Source organism: Lepisma saccharinum, chromosome 7 (assembly GCF_977018435.1).
Source record: "Lepisma saccharinum chromosome 7, izLepSacc3.1, whole genome shotgun sequence".
Taxonomy (NCBI): domain Eukaryota; kingdom Metazoa; phylum Arthropoda; class Insecta; order Zygentoma; family Lepismatidae; genus Lepisma; species Lepisma saccharinum.
In genome coordinates, this window is record NC_139235.1 from 13986028 (window position 1) to 14009851 (window position 23824).

Consider the following 23824-nt stretch of genomic DNA (forward strand, 5'->3'; position numbering starts at 1 on the left):
GTTGGCGTGCTAGCTCTGGTAAGTAAAACATCAATATGAGGTATGCCTGTGGAAAATCAATATCCCTACATTCGACTTAACAGGGTGTGTTAAAAGTAATATACACTTTCTCAATAAGGCAGCTATAGTCTATGCATTCCCATAAGCAATGAGCTGTGTTAAGTAGAAACTGTTCTTACATTTTTGATGAACTATTTAGGCTATGCTATACCTTAAAAGCAAGATGAGACAACAGGGTGTGATAAAAGTAATATACACTTTCTCAATAAGGCAGCTATAGTCTATGTATTCCCATAAGCAAGGGACTATGTTAAGTAGAAATTATTTTTACATATAATAGTATTTGAGGAACTAGAAAATAAGTGATTTTAGAGTAATATAATGGTATTTGGTCCTACCAAAAACTTTAAGTTAAAATTCAAAAAATATTTTTTAATTTTTATAATTTTTTAAAAAAAATTTCAAAATTTCCAAATGTTTCAAAATTTAATTTTTTCTAAACTCATACTTCTGTTTTTGGAGATTAAAATTATCTGTTTTATAATAAATAACCATTACCAAAATGGCTAATAATATTTTTGGTCATACAAAACACAATGATCACAGTGATGAAATTCTTGTACCAGGTGTGCCGGTTAATAATTCTTAATTTCGTCACTGGATGGAGCTGGAAGCAAGGGTTGGTGCACAGTCTCAACTGTTACATCAGTGTGTTGCCAGCACAGTACCTGTCAAAATGCCGTGGATGTACAACCGATTGCGAGTGATCGTGATATTGGGTTTGTGTGAGAAACATGTTGACCTTCAAACCAAATAAGGAGCATGTGCTTTTCTTGTTCAGTGAAAAGAAAAACGCGAGTGAAAGCCATCGTATCCTTGTGGAAACATACGATGACAATGTCCTAATGCAAGATGCATGTGTGCGTTGGTTTCGATGATTCAAAAGTGGTGATTTCGACTTGAAAGACAAAGATCGCCTGGACAAGCTGAAAAAATTCCAAGGTGCCGAATTGCAAGCACTGTTGGACTAAGACGATACGCAAACGCAACAACAACTGGTAGACAAATTAAATGTTGGTCGCCTAACCATATCTGATCATCTTCATACCATGGGAAAGATCCAGAAGGCAGGAAAATGGGTCACACATCATCTGAAGGACAGACAAATGGAAAAGTGAAAAACGATGTGTGAAGTGTTGCTTTCTCGGCATGAAAGAAAGTCTTTCTTGCATCGGATAGTGACTGGGGATGGAAAATGGATCTACTTTGAGAACCCAAAATGCAAAAAGTCATGGATTGACCCAGGACAACCTTCAACATCAACCACAAAACCAAATCGCTTTGAAAGGAAGACAATGCTGTGCATTTGGTGGGATCAGAAGGGTGTGGTGTACCATGAGCTTCTGAAACCAGGTGAAACAGTGAATGCCGTTCACCATCGTCAAAAACTCATCAATTTGAACCATGCATTGATCGAAAAGCACCCAGATTGGGTGACAAGACACGGAAAAGTGATTTTGCAGCAGGACAACGCCTCGTCACACACAGCGAAAGGCGTCAGAGACACCATTTCTGCACTTGGCTGGGACTTCTTGCCCCACCCGGCAAACTCACCAGACTTAGCCCCTTCAGACTACCACTTGTTTTCATCGATGTCTCACTCACTTTCCCAACAACACTTCAACAATTACGAAGATGTCGAACAATGGCTTGCTGACTGGATCACCTCAAAATGTGAAGGATTTTTCTGGAAGGACATCCATAATTTGACAGACAGATTGATTGATTGATTTAGTTTATTTTACTTCGCGTTTTGTGCCTCTTGGCTAATTTGCGAAGATGGGGATGAATGATGAAATGATGAAATTGATGAATGGACATTCACAAACAACCAAGCCTGACAGGGATTCGAACCCGGCACCCTTGGCATCGCAGCGCGATGTGCTAACTGCTCGGCCACAGGGTCGGGCATTGACGGACAGATGGGCACAATGTATAGCTAGCGATGGCGCATACTTTGAATATAGCATTTGTTACCTTTCTCCCCTGGTACACTTGTTTTCTTTCAGATCAATTAAGTATTATTAACCGGCACACCTGGTACTCGATATTAGTCAAAAAATTACGTACTGATCTACGAACATTACAGGAATCTCTCAACTCTAGTCTCTAATCTGAGATAACTAGCCTCCAGTCCCAATGGATCCTATTCTCAAAATTGATGCTGAACTCAAATCCTTACTGCACAAATACACTAATTTGGCCTCAATAGACAATCTCCAAAACTTAGAAGAAAGTGTAGGCAAATTAAAAAATGAGGTTAAGAAATTCATACAAGCTCAGACTACTAATGTAGAACAACTGACACAACAATTCAATAATCAAACAAACAGTATTCGTACAGAACTACAAGCTATTATCCAGAGTATTAGAACTCAAGAAGATTATGTATAATTGCTGATTTGGGTGAGCAGTTTCAATCCTTTGAGATTCCTACATTGAAAAATATAAAAATTGAACTACAAACAGATGAGCAGCACACTGCCATAACTGAATTCCAAGCCAAACTTCTATTATTGGAAGATTTAATAAATAATATGCCCTCGTCCAGTGAACTTAATGTCATTGCTCGTAATGTTACTAACATCAAACACCAGCTTGAGACTTACGAGGATTTTGGGAAAATTCAAAGTACCATAGCCCACATTGAGGATACTTTGGCAACAATGAAAAATGAACTAATGAGTTTCCAGGAAATACTGGAATCTGAGTATAATCCAACAACACATTACTAAGCTGGAAAATCTCAACACTCAATCTGAATTATCCCATTTTCATCATTTGATAGATGACATACAAAACAAATTAGAAACACTTCAGCAATCAACACCTACACAAAATTACATAATACAACTCCAAAATGCCTTAAGTACTGTAGCTAATGCCACTGAATTAGATGCTGTGAAAAAAGCTTTGACAATATTTCAAAATACTGTAGCTAGCTTACCTACTTCTCAGGAACTAAGAGCTGTGAAAAGATCAGTAAATAGAATACTCAAATCTGAAGATATTAAAAAAATTCAGGTGGAAATTGCACAAATTCAGAAACTATTGCCACTTTGCCCACCAACTAAATTGTCAGTGAACTTCATTCATTATTTATGGAAATCAGAAACCAAATACATGATCTTTCTAGCCAGAGTTCCAAATCGAGGCTTGTGGAGAGTTTACAGCAAATTATTTCAAATATTAAGCTTCAAATTGGGACTATAGAAATAAATCAAGAATCAGCTTAAGTTTCACCACACAGCTTCATGATTTAAATGAACAATTTAAACAACTGCATGTTGATGTGAAAATTAAACCTAGCTGTGATGAGATTGTTCGTACTATAGGAGAACACTTGGAACCATTGTTGAGCAGATTGGATGAAGTAGAATCTAGTCAATTATTCTCTGTTGAGATTGTCAGACTTCACAGTATTCCAAATACTAGACGGCACTGTACATATGTTCAGGCTGGTAATATTTACAAATTATATCCTTACTCACAGACTCATGAATTTTTCCTCAATGGTACTATTCAATTTCTGAAGTTTGGATATTTGAAAAAGGGAAAACAATTTGAGGTGCCACTTTTCACTATACAAAGAAAAGATGGTGTAGTCAGGGCACTTCAAATACCAATAGCATCTTAGGATAAATCTACCAATAAATATAAAATACATGAAGATGAACAATTGTCTGTTTTCAATGTTGAAACTGGTGACCAATTATTATTTGATTTCTAAGGAGTAGTAGTATTGCTCCTTTACATTAGAATATTCATTTTTAACATTTTTACTTAATTTGGAATAAGTACTGTAATATTCACACTTACTTGTAAGTTCAAATTTATCATGATACCTTCTCCTTTTATTGATCATTCTCTTTAGTTTCCTTGTCATCCAAGGCAATTGGTTGTTTGTTCTTTGAACTTTTGAAAGAATATTGTTCTTTAATATTGCTTACACATTTCTAGTCAGATCCATAACAGATTGTTGTACATCATTAGATATTTCAACCATATATGGTAAATGTAACAAATCTTTATAAACATTCACCTCTAGCGAAATTAAGACATCTATAAATATTATTTTCCTTTGTATTTTTCAAAATAAAATGAGAACGGTGGATGAAATTTATCAATTTTAGATAAAGGATGTTCATTAAAACTAATGTTACAAGTGGAAATGTTAGTGAGTAGAAGATCTAGAACATTAAAAGACAGTGAAGGGTCATACAATACATTGTGCTGAACTAGATATGAAAGTGTTGCGATTTCAACAATTTTTTCAGCCTTTCTTTTAACATAATAATTAGAGCAATACAAATTTCCAGTAGCCCAGTCAATTCCACCAGTATTAAAATCTCCAACTAAAATTATTTTATTATGTTTCATTAACATCTCTTGAACTACCCAATTAAAGTAGTTTTCAAACAAGTCACAGTTTAAATCAGGTAGCAAGTAATGCAATCCTATTATGATTGGATCAGAATTATTAGACAGTCATTTTAATTCTGTAAAAGGTGATTCCAAAATCATAAACTGAACCTTGTTTTTAATAAATAATAGACAATCACCACCACCACATTTCTGTTTGTTTAAATCCAGATTTCTATATTTTCTTAGCACCCTGTACATTGGATCTAAATTTATAAAATATTCTCTATCTTGTTTACACCAACTTTCTGTAAGAAAAATTATATCATAATTTTCAATATTTATATTGTTTACTAATGTTTAAAATTTGGTGTTAATTCCTCTAACATTCTGATAAAGACACTGAAACATATTTTTACTAATGGAAGAACCACTTAGTTTTTTCGAGTTGAGTTTTCTCCACGCTTACTGTTACTATTTGCATCAGATACACTTTTGTTTTTTTTGGCATGATGATGATATTCATGATAAACTTCATTTTAATTTCAGGAGAGTCAGCAAATATACAATTCCAAAACCTACTCCACAGTGCACATACCTTAACAGTCTTTGCCTAGAAACCATCCAATTTGAAAAGGTATCTTCAGGAATTCGTGTAAGTCATAGATATATATTTGACTGTGTATTGTAACTGTGCCGATCAAAATTATTACATATTGCTTCTCAGTAGCTGGTTCTAAGCTTCTCAGTAACTTCTTTCCTGTTCAGGGGCATCGTTAGGAGGGGGGCCAAGGGACACTGGTCCCCCTGCAAACATCCATGTGGCCTCGGCAAATGTTTTTGTATTTTACTGGAAATTTTAATTTGATGGCAAATATTGCAAAATAGTTATTCGGTAAATTTTGCTTACAGTTTGAAACACTGCTCCCAAATTTTCCGTGGCATGAATACCAAAGCAAGACTTGTCTTTCTAATATTCATTCTCCTACATCTTGCCTGTCGAAAATACAGGGTGACAATTAATGAACTATATGAAATAAAACAGTCATAATTTCTGAATGGTTCGCGTGATGACGTCCAAACTGCTTGGCTGGCCACAGGGCATGATGGGAATTCATATGCGCATGCGCATGCAACGTGTTGATGTCAGCCATTTGCAAGTGAAAATGTCACGGTACAGCATGCAGGAGCTTGTGAAGGCCTATTATGCGAGCACTAACAGTCCGATTGTGGCGCAAAGGAAGTTTGCGACCGAGTACAAGTTAAAGACAACCGGTCCAAGTGTGCTAACAATCAAGAATTTGATTCGCAAGTTTGAGCGGGTCATGCAGAATTTTGCTGTTCGTCTGCACCACATCATCGCCAGAGATGGCAGACATATCGAACATGTCATAACCTAAATCCGAATGTCTGTATTGCCGTTTACATGTGCAATACAGTTTGTGTACTACGTGGTTTGTCACTAATTTCCATTTCATTTCATACAGTTCATTAATTGTCACCCTGTATATGCAACGCATAGCTGCCACTAATGATTTTATAGCTCTTCCCATTAAGGAAACTCGAAGGTCTTTTAAAAATGCACTTTCCCTGGCAGGTCAAAATTTGGGCCGATTGAGTGGTTAAAGGTAAAAGATGTCCCTCGGGATAGAAATCACTCTATCCGGAGCTCATTGGAAACAATTTTCATTCCTTTCTCAGATTACGGAGACAGTCATTGTGTGGTGCATGTAATAGAAGTTTCAAGATAAAGCCTATCTGCTGCTAACACATTGTTATAATAATAATAATTATCTACACACTTTACATACATTAGCTTTTCAAATTCTAAAGCGCTTTCTGTTATCATTCGTATAATTACTCAAGGAAGATGGTGGAGTGGTTAGCACATTATGCTACAATGTCAGGGGTCCTGGGTTCGAATCCCAGCCTGGGCATGGATGTTTGTGAGTCCATTCATCAATTTCATCATATCATCACTCATGCTCATCTTTCCAAATTAGCCAAAAGTTGCACAAAAAGTGAAGTAAAATAAAGCAAATCAAGCAATCATTCACAAAAGTGGAAATCTTCTTCCCATGGGGCAGTGTACTCAACTTGTGCAATTTCAAGAGAACGTTTTCTAATTACATTTCTAGGTTGGTCATTTTTTGTTGCGTTTCGTTAATCGCGGTGCTGAGCACAAATGATGAACTTAAGAAATGATTTATGAATTAAGAAATGATGATGGCACAAGAATGATACACCCATGCCTGACCAGATTTGGAGCCTGGGCCCTCTGGTTTCATAGTGTATTACGTTTACATGTTGAAAGCGGAATCCTTTGTAAAAACTGTAAAAGGGTGCGTAAAAAGTCACGATCGGCTCACGTATAAAATTCAAATTAGTCACTAGCTGTGCGAAATCTGTTATATCCAGTGCAATCAAATATTTAGTTCTGCACTCACAAACAAGATTATTTTTTTAAGAAATTAGACCATAAATGTATGTAAAATTTGTTATCCAACGTCATAATTCTTGAAGTCCACAACCTGTTAGTAAAACAGACAGGGACACCCATATTACAGATACATCATCACATTTGAATCCCTAGCATGGAAGTGCCAGGGTGAAAGAAAGAGGAAGGGAAATCTGTAGTTCCCATGTTTCAGTTATCTTGACACAAGTATACACCACTCAAGGCTTATGTTGGCGTGTATGTTACATTATAAAAACTGAAATAACAGGCAAGACAACATCTATTTCTAGAAAAATTCTACTCTCAAAATCAACATGGTTATTAATATTGCCTAATGATTACTTATTGTTACACACACACACACACACACACACACACTTGCACTTGCAGTATCACAGTAAACTACCAATATTATTTATAACAGCGAGTGGTGTGTATGGAGGATGCTCAACCTTTCTTCCACGTAGTGCACCATGGACTGCATTGCTGCAGATTAATGAGGCTTCGGTATGTGGACCCATTAAAGCCAGAGTTTTTGAGAACTAAATATTATCGTAGGAATGAAAGGGGAGGATAACATTTAAGCAAAAGTAGTAAATGTATCCACAATTTCCGAAATCTTCCCTGCAATATGCTTAAATTCTCATTTCTTTTTATTCTTATTCTTATTATTTTTATCTTTGAATAAAGCATTTTTCCTATAATCAATTTCATCTAGCTACTAATCATCATATTTGTTTCCTCGTAACCAAATGTAAATAAAGTGACGCAAAAATAAGAAAAATACAATAAAGTACCAAAACAATCAAGTCAATACTTGTGCCATCAAGTGCCTACGTGAATTTTCATCATTTTGGGTGCCTATTTGCCTGCCGTTTTAAAAGTTTTTAGCATCTATAAATCTACACCTCTGCTCACTACTCTAAGAAACAACAGCAATCTGTGCTTGTAGTATTGAAGGATGAGATACTCGGAAGGCAATTTCATCTTGACGTCAGAGACACCCTCCCGCGGTTATAAACAAAAGAGGGTGGAAAAGAGTCCAGTGGACCTTCTGGCCCTGAATGCCGACGGTCTGTCTGTCTCTTTTTCATCTTTCCTCACTTTGGCCACATCCTAAATACAAGTGCACGGGGCGGTACACCCTCAAATTTGTCTCTGTCAGCCTCAACACAAAAGAATCATGAATGTACTCTCTCCAGAAATAGTTTATGACCGGAAATCAGCAAAAACGTTTTTTCACAAATAAGATATATATGCCGGTGTTTGGTGTTGGACTGTCATCGAATTTGGACTGGTAACCTAAGAAAGAAAAAAAAGTGGCAAATGCAAACCACCATTAGCCACCTCTCATAACGGAGTGGTTAGAACATCGCGCTACAATGCCAGGGTCCCCAGGTTCTAATCCTGGTCTGAGCATGGGTGTTTGTGAGTGTCCATTCATGAATTTCATGACCAAAATGGCAGAAAAGCAAAGTAAATCAATCAATCAATCAATCAATTGGCCTCCCAGATAGCGCAGTGGTAGCATCGCACTGCTTGTAATCAAGGGTTCCCGGTTTCGGATCCCAGCAGAGGCACATAGTGGTTCCAATCCTAATTTAAACTCTAAGTCCAGTCCTGATTAACCTTACCGTACATAAAGTGGGCATAAAATGCCAACTCAATCATGCAAACCCTCATTAAAATTAGCCATGATTGTTATTACTTTCTGAGTACAATTTTAACCCCCTAGACTAAACTTGGTGTGGAATGGGAGGGAGCTTGAGAAATGTAGGTATTGGATGTGGTTGGTGGATTTTATGTGGATAGAGGTTTTAAGATGTCATCCCTCAGTGCACGTCCACATCCTGGAAGGTGATCTGGTTGGGGGAGTAGGTTCAGGTGAACTTTATGGAAAGGAAGTGATTAAGTTGATCCAGGAAAGCTGATAGGGATGGTTCTCCATGTGTCCAGAGCATGAAGATGTCGTCAATGAAGTGGGGCCAGAGGAGGGGTTTGAGAGGTTGGGTCTCCAGGAACTCTTGCTCGAATTTGCCCATGAAACATTTGCGTAGGATGGGGACATTCTGGTACCCATGGCTGTACCTCGGATCTGTAGGAAATGTTGGTTTTCAAAGGTGAAATTGTTACATTTGAGGACAAGGTGGGCTAGGTGGGTCAGGAAGATGGTGCTGGGGTTGTGAGATTTGGGTCTGCTATTGAGGTAGAAGTCTATGGAGCGGAGGCCATGGGATTGATTGATTGATTTAGTTTATTTTACTTCGCGTTTTGTGCCTCATGGCTAATTTGCGAAGATGGGGATGAGTGATGAAATGATGAAATTGATGAATGGACAGTCACAAACAACCAAAGCCGAGCAGGATTCGAACCCGGGACCCTTGGCATCGCAGTGAGATGTGCTAACCACTCAGCCACAGGGTCCTGCCAGAGGCCATGGGAGTGGGGTATGTTGGTGTAGAGGGAAGTGACGTTGATGGTCGTATGGATGGTGTTTGGGTGCAATGCTGATTTTCTGGAGGAAGTGGTTGGTGTCACGGAGGTAGGAGGGCAGAGCTTTCACAAGAGACTGGAAACGGAAGTCAACAAAGGCTGAGATTCTTTTGGTAGGTGAGTTGTAGCTGGACACAATGGGTCTGCCAGGGTTGCCAGGTTTGTGAATTTTGGGCAGTAGGTAGAAGATGGTGGTGCGGGGGTTGTAGGAATGAACATGGCTGTGGTAGAGGCTGTCAGGCCTTCAGGGAGGCAACGGGTGTGGATGAAGTCCTGGATTTTGTTGAGGTGTGTGAAGAATAGGTCAACTGTGGTGGTTTGTAGGTGAAGGAGTCAGCCAGCTGGCGAGTGGCCTCCGCCAGGTGATCTTGAGAGTTCAAGACCAACGTGGTGGACCCCGTGTCAGCTGGGAGTGTTTTGATTATGATTATGATTGTTGCGGAGATGTAGGAGAGCTTTCTGTTGGGAGGGGTTAAGGTTTGGTTGGTTGTGGTCCCCCCAAGGACTTTTACCTGGAGAAAACATCAACTGCCCTCAACCTCCGCATCAATAACCACCGCTCCTCCATCCACAACCTGAACTTCACGATCGATGAAGTCCATACCAACCATCACAATATCCCTTTCAACGACTGCTTCCAGGTAGTGATCATCCATCTATTACCCCAACCAGCCAACACCTCAGTTCGCAGAAGATGGGAGAGGGCCTACATATCAGCCATGAGTGAAACCACATCACCTGGCCTGAACAAGGACACCCAGTAACTTCCCCACTTTATCCCTATCCCCCACCCCAATCCATTCCACAAGTCCCACCTAATCTTCACCTGCCCACCACTTAAAGTTTTTGACGAGCCTGGTGACAACAGGGTTTTTCCATTTTTCTGTACTACTACTTCTTCGATCAAGACCTGGCAACTCTCCAGGTCTCTAATTTCCGGTTCTATCTTTTCTCCTTCCACTGAAGATGCAGCGCTAGAGAACTTTCTGACATTTTGGCCCCTCCAAACGGATAAACCTAGCTCCATCCCAGGTTGATTTGCTTGTGATTCCACTATAGTACATATTATTTTTGATTGAAATCTTTGGATTCGATTTTTATGTAGTACTTTGATTAGAATATGTATATGATGTCAGTATTTTTTGATATTTTAAAGAATGTAAAAACAATCATGAAGTCAGAAAAATCATATTAGTTGCTTTATTGGAAGCACTGGCATCCCATAAACTCGTAATAAACCTCATAGAAACAAATATTTTTATCTCCTGTGGGCCCCCTAAAACACAGAGCCTCGGGGTTGCCGAAATCCCCCCCCTGCCCTTGGGCCGCCTCTGATCTACATGTGATCTACATGTGTGCGACACTGCTTATGATACAAGGATGGGCATAACAAATCGGAAACTTTCCTCTTTTCTTGTGCGAATTCTACTTGCTATACTTCAAAATATAATAAATAACAATAATACAATAATTATTTACGAAACATATGGCGTTCAGTTTGTTTTATCACTTGTATTTGTGCAGTTACATGCTGAACACACCTTCAGCATCTTGCGCTTCCTTCGTAAACACTCAATGTTTTGACCACTCAAGATGTGGCTGCCGCACCATCAAATGGTCACAGCTCGGCCGCATGAAAACCGGTTTAGGCCCTCTCTAGTGTTTATATATATAGCTCATTGTTTATATGTAGTAAAAATGAGCTAAATATGTAAATACATGTATAGTTATTTTCACGAAAATATGGAGTTAAATATGGACTTAAAATTGTAAAATGTATCTTTTTAATAATGTAAGATACTATATGAGCTACATAAAATACAGTCTCAGTATTGTAACTGTCTTGAAAATAAACCAGAAGTGAATCCCTTCCATGTGGCACAAAATCGTTGCTTCTGGTGCTGCTGTAGAGAATGCAATTAGTCGAGGGTAGGGTTAGCATTTGTCTTGGGATTCTTTTCCAACGTTCCCAAAATAACATTTGTAATCAACAGGAGCCGATCCTTGAGCCCTCATTCTCTATTGTTGACAACAACTGTAAATAAACAGGAATTTCAAGTGTTTTACAACAGCAAAAGGGTGTACAATAGAAAGAAAAAAAAATCATTTGATCAAAGTCACTTTATACTTTGTCAGTTATTTGCAAGAAATTTACCCAGCTCTTTCGGTCACACGGTGGCATGTAGTTATTAAGTGAATATGGAGTATATGTTGAGAAATGTTCTATAATATGTAAATAATATGTAGAAATAACTAAAATGTGTAAAATATGAGCCAAACTATAATATATGTACAAATATGGAAAATAAAAACTGAATTTTTTGAGTCTACATACCATGATGCGCAAAGATAAATACAAAATATAAATGATATGAACTTCATACATAAATATGTATTTACATATAAGTCTGTTCCCTGGTGATAATGTAGAGGAAAGAGAAGGTATTCGGAAGCTGAACTGGAATATGACGACAATTGCAAATAACTCTATGGAGTTTGTGGTCAGCTCATATTGAACATTATTCTCAATGTAGTTAGTGTCAAAAGAAAGATAAAGTGCCATATAAAGGGTGCACCAAAATAAGCAGCATCACTTCAGGAGTGTGTTCCCCATATGTAAACATTGAAAATAGTTTATGTAAGCATAGGTCTGGAAATGCTTAATTTCCGTGTTATTTCCTTTCACATGTGCTAACTGCAATGTACTTATATCTCTATGGTAGGGATACAACTGTTGTTCCCACAACACTCTCCAGATATTTGAATGAGGAATATCTACTTGCATTGCTAGCCTTCATGTGTTGATGTCAGGAGTCGCATTCATAATATCCAGAATCTCCTCCTCATTGTGCAGGAATCGTAAATCATGGTTGTCCTCTTTCGATAGCACAAGGAGCAAAATTCCCATATTCACATAGAGGTCCCAGGTTCGAATCCTGGCCTGGTCATTGATGTCTTTGAGTGGCTATGCATTGATTTCACCACATCATTACTCATCCTCATCTTCGCAAATTAGCCGAAAGTGCCACAAGAAGTGAAGTAAAATAAAGCAAATCAATCAACCATATTCACATAGGTAGTGATGGATACTCACAAAAGTAGTAGTAGTTGATTCTTTCTGCGGACGACCTTCTCGAAGGCCAATTGATACCATAGCCTATTTTGGCCAAAATTAAGCTATATTTTTACATCTTCTGGTGGATTTAGCTAATTTCTAGGTGTAGCAAATTGTCTAATCATGCTATGAATTCTAAAACCCTTGTACTAGGGTGATTAATACAATTCTCGTATTAGGGTGATTAATATTAGTAGACTAGTTTAGTCAAAATTAAGCTATATTTTTATATCTTCTGGTGGATTTAGCTAATTTCTAGGTGTAGCAAATTGTCTAACCATGCTACAAATATTAAATTGATGATTAACATTCTTGAATATCTAGCTTGGGAATTCTACCCTCAGAGTCATGTGAAACTCTGTTGATTGGTTGAGAGTGTGCTTAACTTATGCTCCAAACAGGTGGCTAGTTTTATTCGTGAATGGTGCCAAGGTAGTTTCTTAGGTATGAAAAAACTACCGACTACTTGATTACTAGTTATTTTCTGCTTTGCTTATACCTAAGGTAATTTCTTAAATATTATTTTGGTTATTAATACTTTTGTGGCATCCTATGTAAGAGACTAGTTTAGTCTAGTCTAGTAAATTAAACAACGAAAATTGTTCTGAGACTTTTTCATTCTTCACATCTATGTATCATCTATACCTTTGTAAATATGTGCTTTCATATTTATTTCTACTCAAAATAATTTCTAAAATATGATATAAACCTCTAAGCTATCATATTTGTTATTACTAAAAAAAAAATTCTTAGATATAAAAAAAACTGATTACTTGGTTACCAATAAAAAAATAGATACTACTTTTAATACACTCTATTTTATCATCATTATTTGCCACAAGTTATTATATAAAGAAAATAGACACTATTTTTAACCATGTCTTCCATTCTCATTTGCCGTGACTCAACATTGGGACATAACTGTCTATTGTTAACCTACACATACTAGTATTGATCCAGTCTGGAATTCCATGCACAAGGTTGTACTCATGTGTATTGAGTTTTTTTTTTCTTTTGGGCATGTGTCATTAGTGGAATTCCTTTCTGCAACATGCATGAACATGTTACCTCAGTGGAATGTTTTCTTCTTGTTATTCATGGAAGTGTTTAAGGTTGGATATTGACAGAGTTTGTTAAATTGTTGGTTTAAGTAAGTTTTTCTTTAGAATATTATACTAGTATTGTCTAGTAAAATAGAAGAGTTTCTAAATTTGATATATTTGCAACATTTCACTATTTTGAGTGTTCTTGATATATATATTATATACAATTTTGGTTAATGTATAGTGTGTTTAGTTTGCTTGAAGAGCTGGTATACAAAGTTTTAGTTACTATAGAAGCTCTAAGGCTCAAATATTGCCAAGATTGGTATGTATGGTATTTCTCTCTCTCTCTCTCTCTCACACACACTCACTCTCTCTCTCTCTCTCTCTCTCTCTCTCTCTCTCTATATATATATATATATATATATATATATATATATATATATATATATATATATATATATATATATATATATATATATATATATATATATATAAATTACTATTCATGATACACTTAAGCAAAGATTAGTTTCTATTTAATTTTTTAAAAGTATTTGTGGTAAATATATTTTCTCCAAGTGAGATTGAAAAATTGACATCCTCTACAGTTGTGATATATCCAGAAAAATGTATATATTAATATTAAATAAAAACAATGGTTAATCCTACTTGTAAAACTGAGTGCCACATTTGTGGTAAATTTGTATCTAAGACAAATTTGTCAAAACACTTGGCAATGACAATATGCACTGGCCAACCCAAAACTCCTATATTACCAACCCAACCCTGCCCTTATTGTGGAAATCTTATTAGCATACCTCATATGAACAGACATAAGAAGATGAGTTGCAAATCTCAACCATCAACCAGCCAGACTAATCCTAGAAAACGACAAGCAGATATAGATCTAACTGATGGTCCTAAACCAAAACAAACTAAATTTTTGACTACACCTAGTGCAACAGCGTTTGGTGATCGTCTCAATGATTACCCTTTTGAATCAGAGCCACACTGTGATATCAACAATTTCTTGAAGAACATAAAAATCTTCCATAATAGAACTCCTGAGAAATGAACTTAAAAATAAATCTGTCAAGTTTTATACTACTCTATCCTCTGAATGTGTGAAACCTGATGAAACACATCATGTACATCACCATTTCCAAGAGTCAACCTCTATATTTGAATAGTGTATATATATATATATATATATATATATATATATATATATATATATATATATATATACTATTATATATATTATATATGTATGTGTGTATATATATATATATATATATATATATATATATATATATATATATATACAGTATGAGACAAAATTTTAGCATGCTATGTTAGGTATCCAATATCCTGTTCCTATATCTGATATAACAAGATTTGAAAAACAAGCAAAATAATTTCTTTGGCAATCAATGTGTATGCTTATACAGAGAATAATTTTGTATATCCTCTCAGAATAAGTAATATTAATTATAATAATGCTACTGAGATTGATTTATTACTTATTTCTGATAACAAGAATTTCCATTAATGTCTCATTCGTAATCTTTCTTGTTTGGTTAGAAGTCAAATAACTAAATATCACTAGGAAATCAAAATTTGTCATAGGTGTTTGACTACATTTGATAATCGTAAACAACAGAACTATGTTAAATATAATAATCAAGAAATTGCTGACAAAAAACTTAAAGAACACAAACAATACTGTGGTGAGAACAAGCCTGTGCGTATAATTATGCCAAAACCAAAAGAAGTTAAGAAATTCAAACAACACAAGGCCTGTTGGAGCATCCTGCTATAAAAATAGCAGATTTTGAGGCATTTCTCAAACCATTTAACTATTCAGATCCTGATCCTGAAATATCTTCTACTACACCGTATCAACTCCATGCGGTCTGTAGTTATGGTCACGCGGTGGCTCAGTCGGTAACGCGTCTGACTACCATGCTCAAGGTCCCGGGTTCGATCCCCGGCCGGTTCAAATCCGGGAACTTTTCTAACGGTGAAAGCGGCCCCGGCGCCCACCCAGCGTCGAATAACATGGGTACCTGGGGGAAACCCTGGGGGGTAAAGGCGGTCAGGGGCGTGATGCTGATCACATCACCCCCACTCACGACCGGATCAAGAAAGTGTGGGGCGTTACCCCCACACCCCCTATACGCCTTCATGGCGTGGTGCTATGCACAGGGGAACACTTTACCTTTTAGTTGTGTGACATAATTCATTAAAACGTAATGAGTCTTATTTATGTTGGCAAACACATTCTCCAAAAAATAAAAGAAGAAGTAAGGAAAATTGGTAAAGTATTATCTGTGTCAAAACCAAGATTACAATTATCTGCTGCTAAAGAACAATTATATGATGCTACTGAGATTTGCCCACAGTGTAATTCATATTTTACAGATTATGATAAGAAAATTCATCATTATCATTGTCATTTCACAGGAGAAAATTTGGGGATTTTGTGCAACAGCTGCAATCTCAAAATACAAAGAGACCAATTTGTCCCCATATTTTTTCATAATGGTAGTGGCTATGATTTTCACTATTTAATTATGCATCTAAGTTATGATACAGAGCATATAGATGTTCTAGCAGAAAATCAAGAAAGATACATTAGTCTTAGCAAAACAGTAAAGATTTCTGAGAACAGTACTATTAAGATGAGATTTCTAGACTCTATATGAGATTTCTCTCTGCTGGCCAGATGTTCTTGCCAACAAATTATCTGATGAACAGTTCAAAATTATAACTAATAGTTTTCCTGGCATTGGCATAAAACATGTTAGACAAAAAGTGGTCTATCCATATGAATATGTAAATGACCATACTAAGTTTAATGATGAAACACTTCCTCCTTTCAAGGAGTTCTACAGCCAACTCAGAGAAAAGAATATTACAGATGAAGATTACCATCATACACAATTAATGTGGAAGAAATTAGGGTGTAAGACACTGGGAGATTACCATGATGCTTATTTAAAATGAGATGTGACAATTCTTGCTGACGTCTTCCAAGCTTTTAGAAAATTGTCTATGAATATTTATAAATTGGACCCTGCACATTTTTACAGTCTGCAAGGGTTAGCTTTGGCAGCTATGTTGCAAAAAACAAAAATTGAGTTGGAGCTAAATTTAGATGTATACATTAGGGTGTATCGAAAAAAACTTTTTTTCGAAATGTTAAGGTGGCTAGTGGGGAAAAGTGGCCATTTGTGACCAAAAACATGTCTGATTTTTTTCAGATTTTTGGGAGGTCGTTTAGGTGGCGCGCATCGACCTTGAAGTTTTGATAGTGATTTGGTTATGCAACACGCACAACAATTTCACAGAAATGTCATTATTTGGCTATTTCATGTGTTTTTTTCTGCATTATGGTCGTTTATTGTTTTGTTTATGTCATATATGTTACATTCGTGCCTTAGGGGTGGTTTCCTATACTGTTTACGTATGCTTTTGGTCAAAAATTGTCAATTTGAGGCTAAAAACTCCATTTTTTCTATTGATGGTTTCCAATTGGTTTCGACTGTGTTTTATTCGAAGGTTTTCCGATATAAAAGACTAAATAAAATATTTTGGCTTTCTAATTGCTAACAGTTCCTCAATTACTGTCCAGCGCATCGCTTATTTTCATAGCTTATTATGCTTTGAAAATAACCCAGAGCTCACCTAGAGGAGGTGGCTGGACTGAGAGCTCCACCCACCCAAATGATGTTGGCAAACATAATTTTACTAAGGGGCAGGCCAAGATTTTCTTCTAGTTTTCTCCTTGAACTTTATAGTCAGTTTTTGTTCGAAATGTCGGCATATGTTCTCTAGATTCGAATTTCGCTTTGATATAGCCATCACGTGCGCTGGCGCCGAAAACGGAAGAAGCAGCCTCTGTGATAATTTTCACAAGTCGGTCCACTCGTTGTGTGTGGCAGGGGAAGTCTTAAATTTCCGCTATATTTTTGTTTTTATTGTAGTCATCTATTTCTTCATTTGTAATATTATTGGCCAACGTAGGCTCGTGGAGGGAGCATGAAGCCCAATCAACCATGTCATAGTATTGGTCTGCATTAAAATTGATGGTTGGTAAAACAAAAGTGCGAATTCTTTTGCCTTTCTTTCAATCCTCTTGCTTTCTTAATTCTTTGCCAACCAAAACTTCTTATTTCTGGGATTTTGTCGGTTATTAAAGCCAGCAGGAGATTTTCAGGATGGGCTAAGAATGCGTTTTGTTGAATGACCCTATTAATCAGATCTTTCAAGTGGTGTGGGAGAAATTGGGACAAGTGGATCAAATTCCAGAGGTGTCGGGCTCCGTCAGTTATCGATGGTTCCTTCTTGATCCCAAACCACACCGGTCCGTACACCTTCATTATGTAGTATGTGGAATTTGATCTACTTGTCCCGATTTCTCCCACACCACTTGAGAGATCTGATTAATAGGGTCATTCAACAAAACGCATTCTTGGCCCATCCTGAAAATCTCCTGCTGGCTTTAATAACCGACAAAATCCCAGAAATAAGAAGTTTTGGTTGTCAAAGAATTAAGAAAGCAAGAGGATTGAAAGAAAGGCAAAAGAATTCGCACTTTTGTTTTACCAACCATCAATTTTAATGCAGACCAATACTATGACATGGTTGATTGGGCTTCATGCTCCCTCTACGAGCCTACGTTGGCCAATAATATTACAAATGAAGAAGAAGATGACTACATTAAAAACAAAAATATAGCGGAAATTCAAGACTTCCCCTGCCACACACAACGAGTGGACCGACTTGTGAAAATTATCACAGAGGCTGCTTCTTCCGTTTTCGGCGCCAGCGCACGTGATGGCTATATCAAAGCGAAATTCGAATCTAGAGAACATATGCCGACATTTCGAACAAAAACTGACTATAAAGTTCAAGGAGAAAACTAGAAGAAAATCTTGGCCTGCCCCTTAGTAAAATTATGTTTGCCAACATCATTTGGGTGGGTGGAGCTCTCAGTCCAGCCACCTCCTCTAGGTGAGCTCTGGGTTATTTTCAAAGCATAATAAGCTATGAAAATAAGCGATGCGCTGGACAGTAATTGAGGAACTGTTAGCAATTAGAAAGCCAAAATATTTTATTTAGTCTTTTATATCGGAAAACCTTCGAATAAAACACAGTCGAAACCAATTGGAAACCATCAATAGAAAAAATGGAGTTTTTAGCCTCAAATTGACAATTTTTGACCAAAAGCATACGTAAACAGCATAGGAAACCACCCCTAAGGCACGAATGTAACATATTTGCCATAAACAAAACAATAAACGACCATAATGCAGAAAATAAAATACATGAAATAGCCAAATAATGACATTTCTGTGAAATTGTTGTGCGTGTTGCATAACCAAATCACTATCAAAACTTCAAGGTCGATGCGCGCCACCTAAACGACCTCCAAAAAATCTGAAAATAAATCAGACGTGTTTTTGGTCACAAATGGCCACTTTTCCCCACTAGCCACCTTAACATTTCGAAAAAAAGTTTTTTTCGATACACCCTAGTATACATGCTTGTTTTTAAAGAAAGTGCTATACATGGGAAATGGTACAATGCACACAAAGATATGCATGGGCCAACAATATACATATGACAAAAGAATATAATCCAAATGAGCTCTCTAGCTATATATTCTATGTTGATGTGAATAATTTGTATTGTTATTCAATGATGCAGAAACTCCCCTATGGTGATTTTGAGTAGACAGACCATACATCAATAGACATAGAAAATTTTTGATGACACTACCGTGGATCTTGATTTTCCTCATGAGTTACATAATCTGTTTTCTGATTTTCCACCATCCGCTGAGTTCAAGTGTTCACCTGAATCAAAAGAAAAGAAGTTTCTGATGACTCTTGAATCTAAACAGAGATATGTCATACAGTATAAGAATCTCAAATTTTTAAAAGAGAAAAAGGTTCATATAGTACGAATTCGAAGAGTCCTCAGATTCAAGCATTCAGAGTGGTTAAAGCCTTATATTGAAACTGACCCAAGACACAGAACACTTGCTACTTCAGATTTAAATAAGGATTACTTGAAATTTTATGAATAATGCTGTCTATTGTAAGACCATGGAGAATATTAGGAAGCATGTAGATGTAAGACTAGTCTCCGATCCAAAAAAATGTAATAAGTTAGTGGCAGATCCAAAAATTAAATTTCGTACAATATATCATGAAGATTTGTCAGTTTTTCAAATGGAAAAGCCATGGTTCAAATTTATCAAACCTATCTATGTGGGAGCTGCAGTTCTGGATATGTCTAAGCTTCACCTTTTGCAACTTCACTGTGATACAATAAATACTTTTTATAAAGATAACCTTTCTGTTCTCTATATGGGCACAGATAGTTTTATATATCATATCAAGACGCCTAATCTGTATGAAGATGTAAAACATCCTAAGTTATCTGATTATTTTGACACATCTTCATACCCTCCTAGTTTTGATATTCCTTCCCACAACAAAAGAGTGCCTGGCAACATAAAAGATGAAAAAAATAATGAAATTATTAAGGAATTTGTTGGATTTCGAGCAAAGATGTATGCAATTAGATCAGAAAAAAGATATTATAAAAAAACCAAGGGAATAGGTAGAACCATAGTAGAGAATAAACTCTCCTTTGATGATTATTACAACTATTTCAAAAGTAAGTCTCCTAAACTAAGGGAAGAAAAAGAATTCAAAGTATTAATCATATATTAACTACAAATAAAATAAGAAAAATTGTCAAGAGACAGATTCTCTCATGTGAAATACACACATTGCCATGGGGTCACTATTGCCTAGGACATGGTAACCAATGTAATATTTGCCAATAAAATAACCATGAATCTATTTGTGTTTAGAAAACAAACCATGGAAGTGCCTGTTCAGATAGTCTTACCAAATCTCGCATATCTCTTGTCTAAACTAAATGGACTACTAATTATCCAATTGAACAGTATCCGAACAGAATATAATGGTGATACTGGTAAAATATTTGATATTTTTAATAATAATCTAAATTATTACAAATTCCCCATTGGTGGGAAACTGCAATTTACAATAAATCCCGAGAATAAGGGCGAGATAAAAATATTTACTGGGAGTAATGTCTATCGTATTAAATATGATAAGATTAATACTGCCACCACATATGATATATCTGCAAATGATTGTTTGTATATTTGTATATAGAGTTGCTGGGAGAGTATGATAAACTAATACCTTTATTTTTAGAGTGGAAAATCACTTATCCTATAATAAATATCCATTACCAAAATGTCTAATGATGTTTTTGGTCATACAAAACACAATGATCACAGTGATGAAATTCTTTTACTTGATATTAGAGTCAAAAAATTACGTACTGATCTACGAACATTACAAGAAACTTTCAACTCTAGTCTCCAATCTGAGATAACTAGCCTCCAGTCTCATTGTCTGGACCCTATTCTCAAAATTGATGCTGAACTCAAATCCTTACTGCACAAATACACTAATTTGTCCTCAATAGACAATCTTCAGAACTTAGAAGAAAGTGTAGGCAAATTAAAAAATGAGGTTGAGATATTCAGACAAGCTCAAAGACTACTAATGTAGTGCAACTGAAACAACAATTAAATATTCAAACAAACAGTATTTGTACAGAAATACAAGCAATCATCCAGAGTATTAAAACTCAAGAAGAGTATGATAATATAATTGCTGATTGCATGAACAGTTTCAATCCTTTGAGATTCCTAGATTGGAAAATATAAAAATTGAACTACAAATAGATGAGCTGCACACTGCCATATCTAAAGTCTAAGCCAAACTTCAAATATTAGAAAATTTTATAAATAATATGCCCTCCTCCAGTGAACTTAATGCTATTGCTCGTAATGTTACTAACATCAAACTCCAGCTTGAGACTTACAAGCATTTTGGGAAAATTCAAAGTACCATAGCCCACATTGAGGATACTGTGGCAACAATGAAAAATGAACTAATGAGTGTCCAGGAAATACTGGAATCAGAATTACCTGGCATTACTGAAACTCTGAGTATAGTACAGTGTCTCTCAAAAGTTTTAGGACAACGACATTTGAAACTAGGCAACCCAAATTACGTAAGGCGCTGGTGGGTTGCGTGTAGAGTTAGGCTCAATTTCAGGGTTGCCATATGCACAATAGATATTTACGAAATACGCGAAAGGAATACAACCAAGTATTATTGTATAAAACTCTAAAAAAATATCAGTATTACATTTGTCGCAAATAAGAAATACTTTCTGAAAGAAAGAAAATTGATTTTCTAGTATTTCATCGCTGATGAGTCTACACAAAGGAAAAGAGGAGAGAGGAAACGAAAAGGGACAACAAATGAGAGGAGAAAGGAGAGAGCGAAAGGGAAAGAGGAAAAGTAAAGGAGGGAAGAAAATATAGGACAGATGTGGATAGGAGAAGTAATGAGGAGAAAGGGAAAAGATGCTAGGAGAGACGAGGAAAATGGAGCAAGGAGGGAAAGAGATGAGAGGAGAGGAGAAGAGGATGTTTGAGAGGAGAGGAGGGGACGAGAAGAGGGGAGTTGAGAGTAGAGTAATAGAGAGAACATGAGAAGAACGAAAAGAAGAGGAGAAGAGTGCAGTGGAGTCGAAATCTAAGACAGGAGAGGAGACAAGAGGAGTGGAGAAGAATGGGATGGGGACAAGAGGCGAGAACAGGAGGGAAGGCGATATGACATATAAGCAGAGGAGAAGAAGGGGAGAGAAAGTGGACAGATTAGGTATTTGTAGGAAATGTCTCAGCGTCAAGAATTGATGCATTGATCGAAATATCGATATGAAACATCCAATAATATTTTAAAATGAATTGAGGAATGTATTAGATCGGTGCGTAATGCATTTTGGCTGAGTTCAGAGCGAGATAAAATCTGCCACATAATATCTTTGATTCTACCTGCGATTATACCACTAAAAACATGAATGTAATTTTCATATTTATAAGAATTATCCAATTTTTCTCCACTTCTCAGTTCGTTGAAATGGAGGTTTTGTTATTTAATATTTCTCCTCCCCCCATCGTTAATTCCAAACGGAATCATTCCGTTCCACACTGCGTGGACAATGAACACAATGGGATATGTCTAAAACTTACGAAAATTATCTGCCATCGGAGGGGTTTGAACCTACGACCATCAGGTTGACAATCTACAACGGTAACCACTACCCTAAAAACTTTCGTTCTTGAGAATAGCTTTTCCCTTTCTCCTCATTACTTCTCCTATCCACATCTGTCCTATATTTTCTTCCCTCCTTTACTTTTCCTCTTTCCCTTTCGCTCTCTCCTTTCTCCTCTCATTTGTTGTCCCTTTTCGTTTCCTCTCTCCTCTTTTCCTTTGTGTAGACTCATCAGCGATGAAATACTAGAAAATCAATTTTCTTTCTTTCAGAAAGTATTTCTTATTTGCGACAAATGTAATACTGATATTTTTTTAGAGTTTTATACAATAATACTTGGTTGTATTCCTTTCGCGTATTTCGTAAATATCTATTGTGCATATGGCAACCCTGAAATTGAGCCTAACTCTACACGCAACCCACCAGCGCCTTACGTAATTTGGGTTGCCTAGTTTAAAATGTCGTTGTCCTAAAACTTTTGAGAGACACTGTACAACAACAAATTACTAAGCTGGAAAATCTGAACACTGAATCTGAATTATCTCATTTTCATCATTTGATAGATCACATACAAAACAAAAGAGAAACAATTCAACAATCAACACCTACACAAAATGACATAACTCATCTCCAAAATGTCTTAAGTATTGTAGCTAATGCCACTGAATTAGATGCTGTGAAGAAAGCTTTGACAATTCTTCAAAATACTGTAGCTAGCTTACCTACTTCTCAGGAACTAAGAGCTGTGAAAAGATCAGTAAATGGAATACTCAAATCTGAAGATATTAAAAACATTCAGGTGGAAATTGCACAAATTCAAGAAACAATTGCCACTTTGCCCACCAACCAAAGTCTCAGTGAACTTCACTCATTATTTATGGAAATCAGAAGCCAAGTACATGATGTTTCTAGCTAGAGTTCCAAATTGAGACTTGTGGAGAGTTTACAGCAAATTATTTCAAATATTAAGCTTCAAATTGGGACTATAGAAACAAATCAACAATCAGCGTTATCAAGTTTCACCACACAGCTTCATGATTTAAATGAACAATTTAAACAACTGTATGTTGATGTGAAAATTAAACCTAGTCGTGATGAGATTGT

The 23824-nt window shown here is 36.3% G+C and overlaps 1 protein-coding gene across 1 annotated transcript in view; it reads left to right on the top strand.

The window, feature by feature from the left end:
- Positions 1 to 23824, top strand: part of LOC145990140 (sodium channel protein Nach-like) — a 123879-nt gene that overhangs the window by 51562 nt on the left and 48493 nt on the right. Inside the window, exon 6 of the mRNA XM_083125803.1 lies at positions 4972 to 5077. Within this exon, the coding sequence (XP_082981929.1) occupies positions 4972 to 5077 (106 nt within the window). The remainder of the gene's footprint in view (positions 1 to 4971; positions 5078 to 23824) is intronic.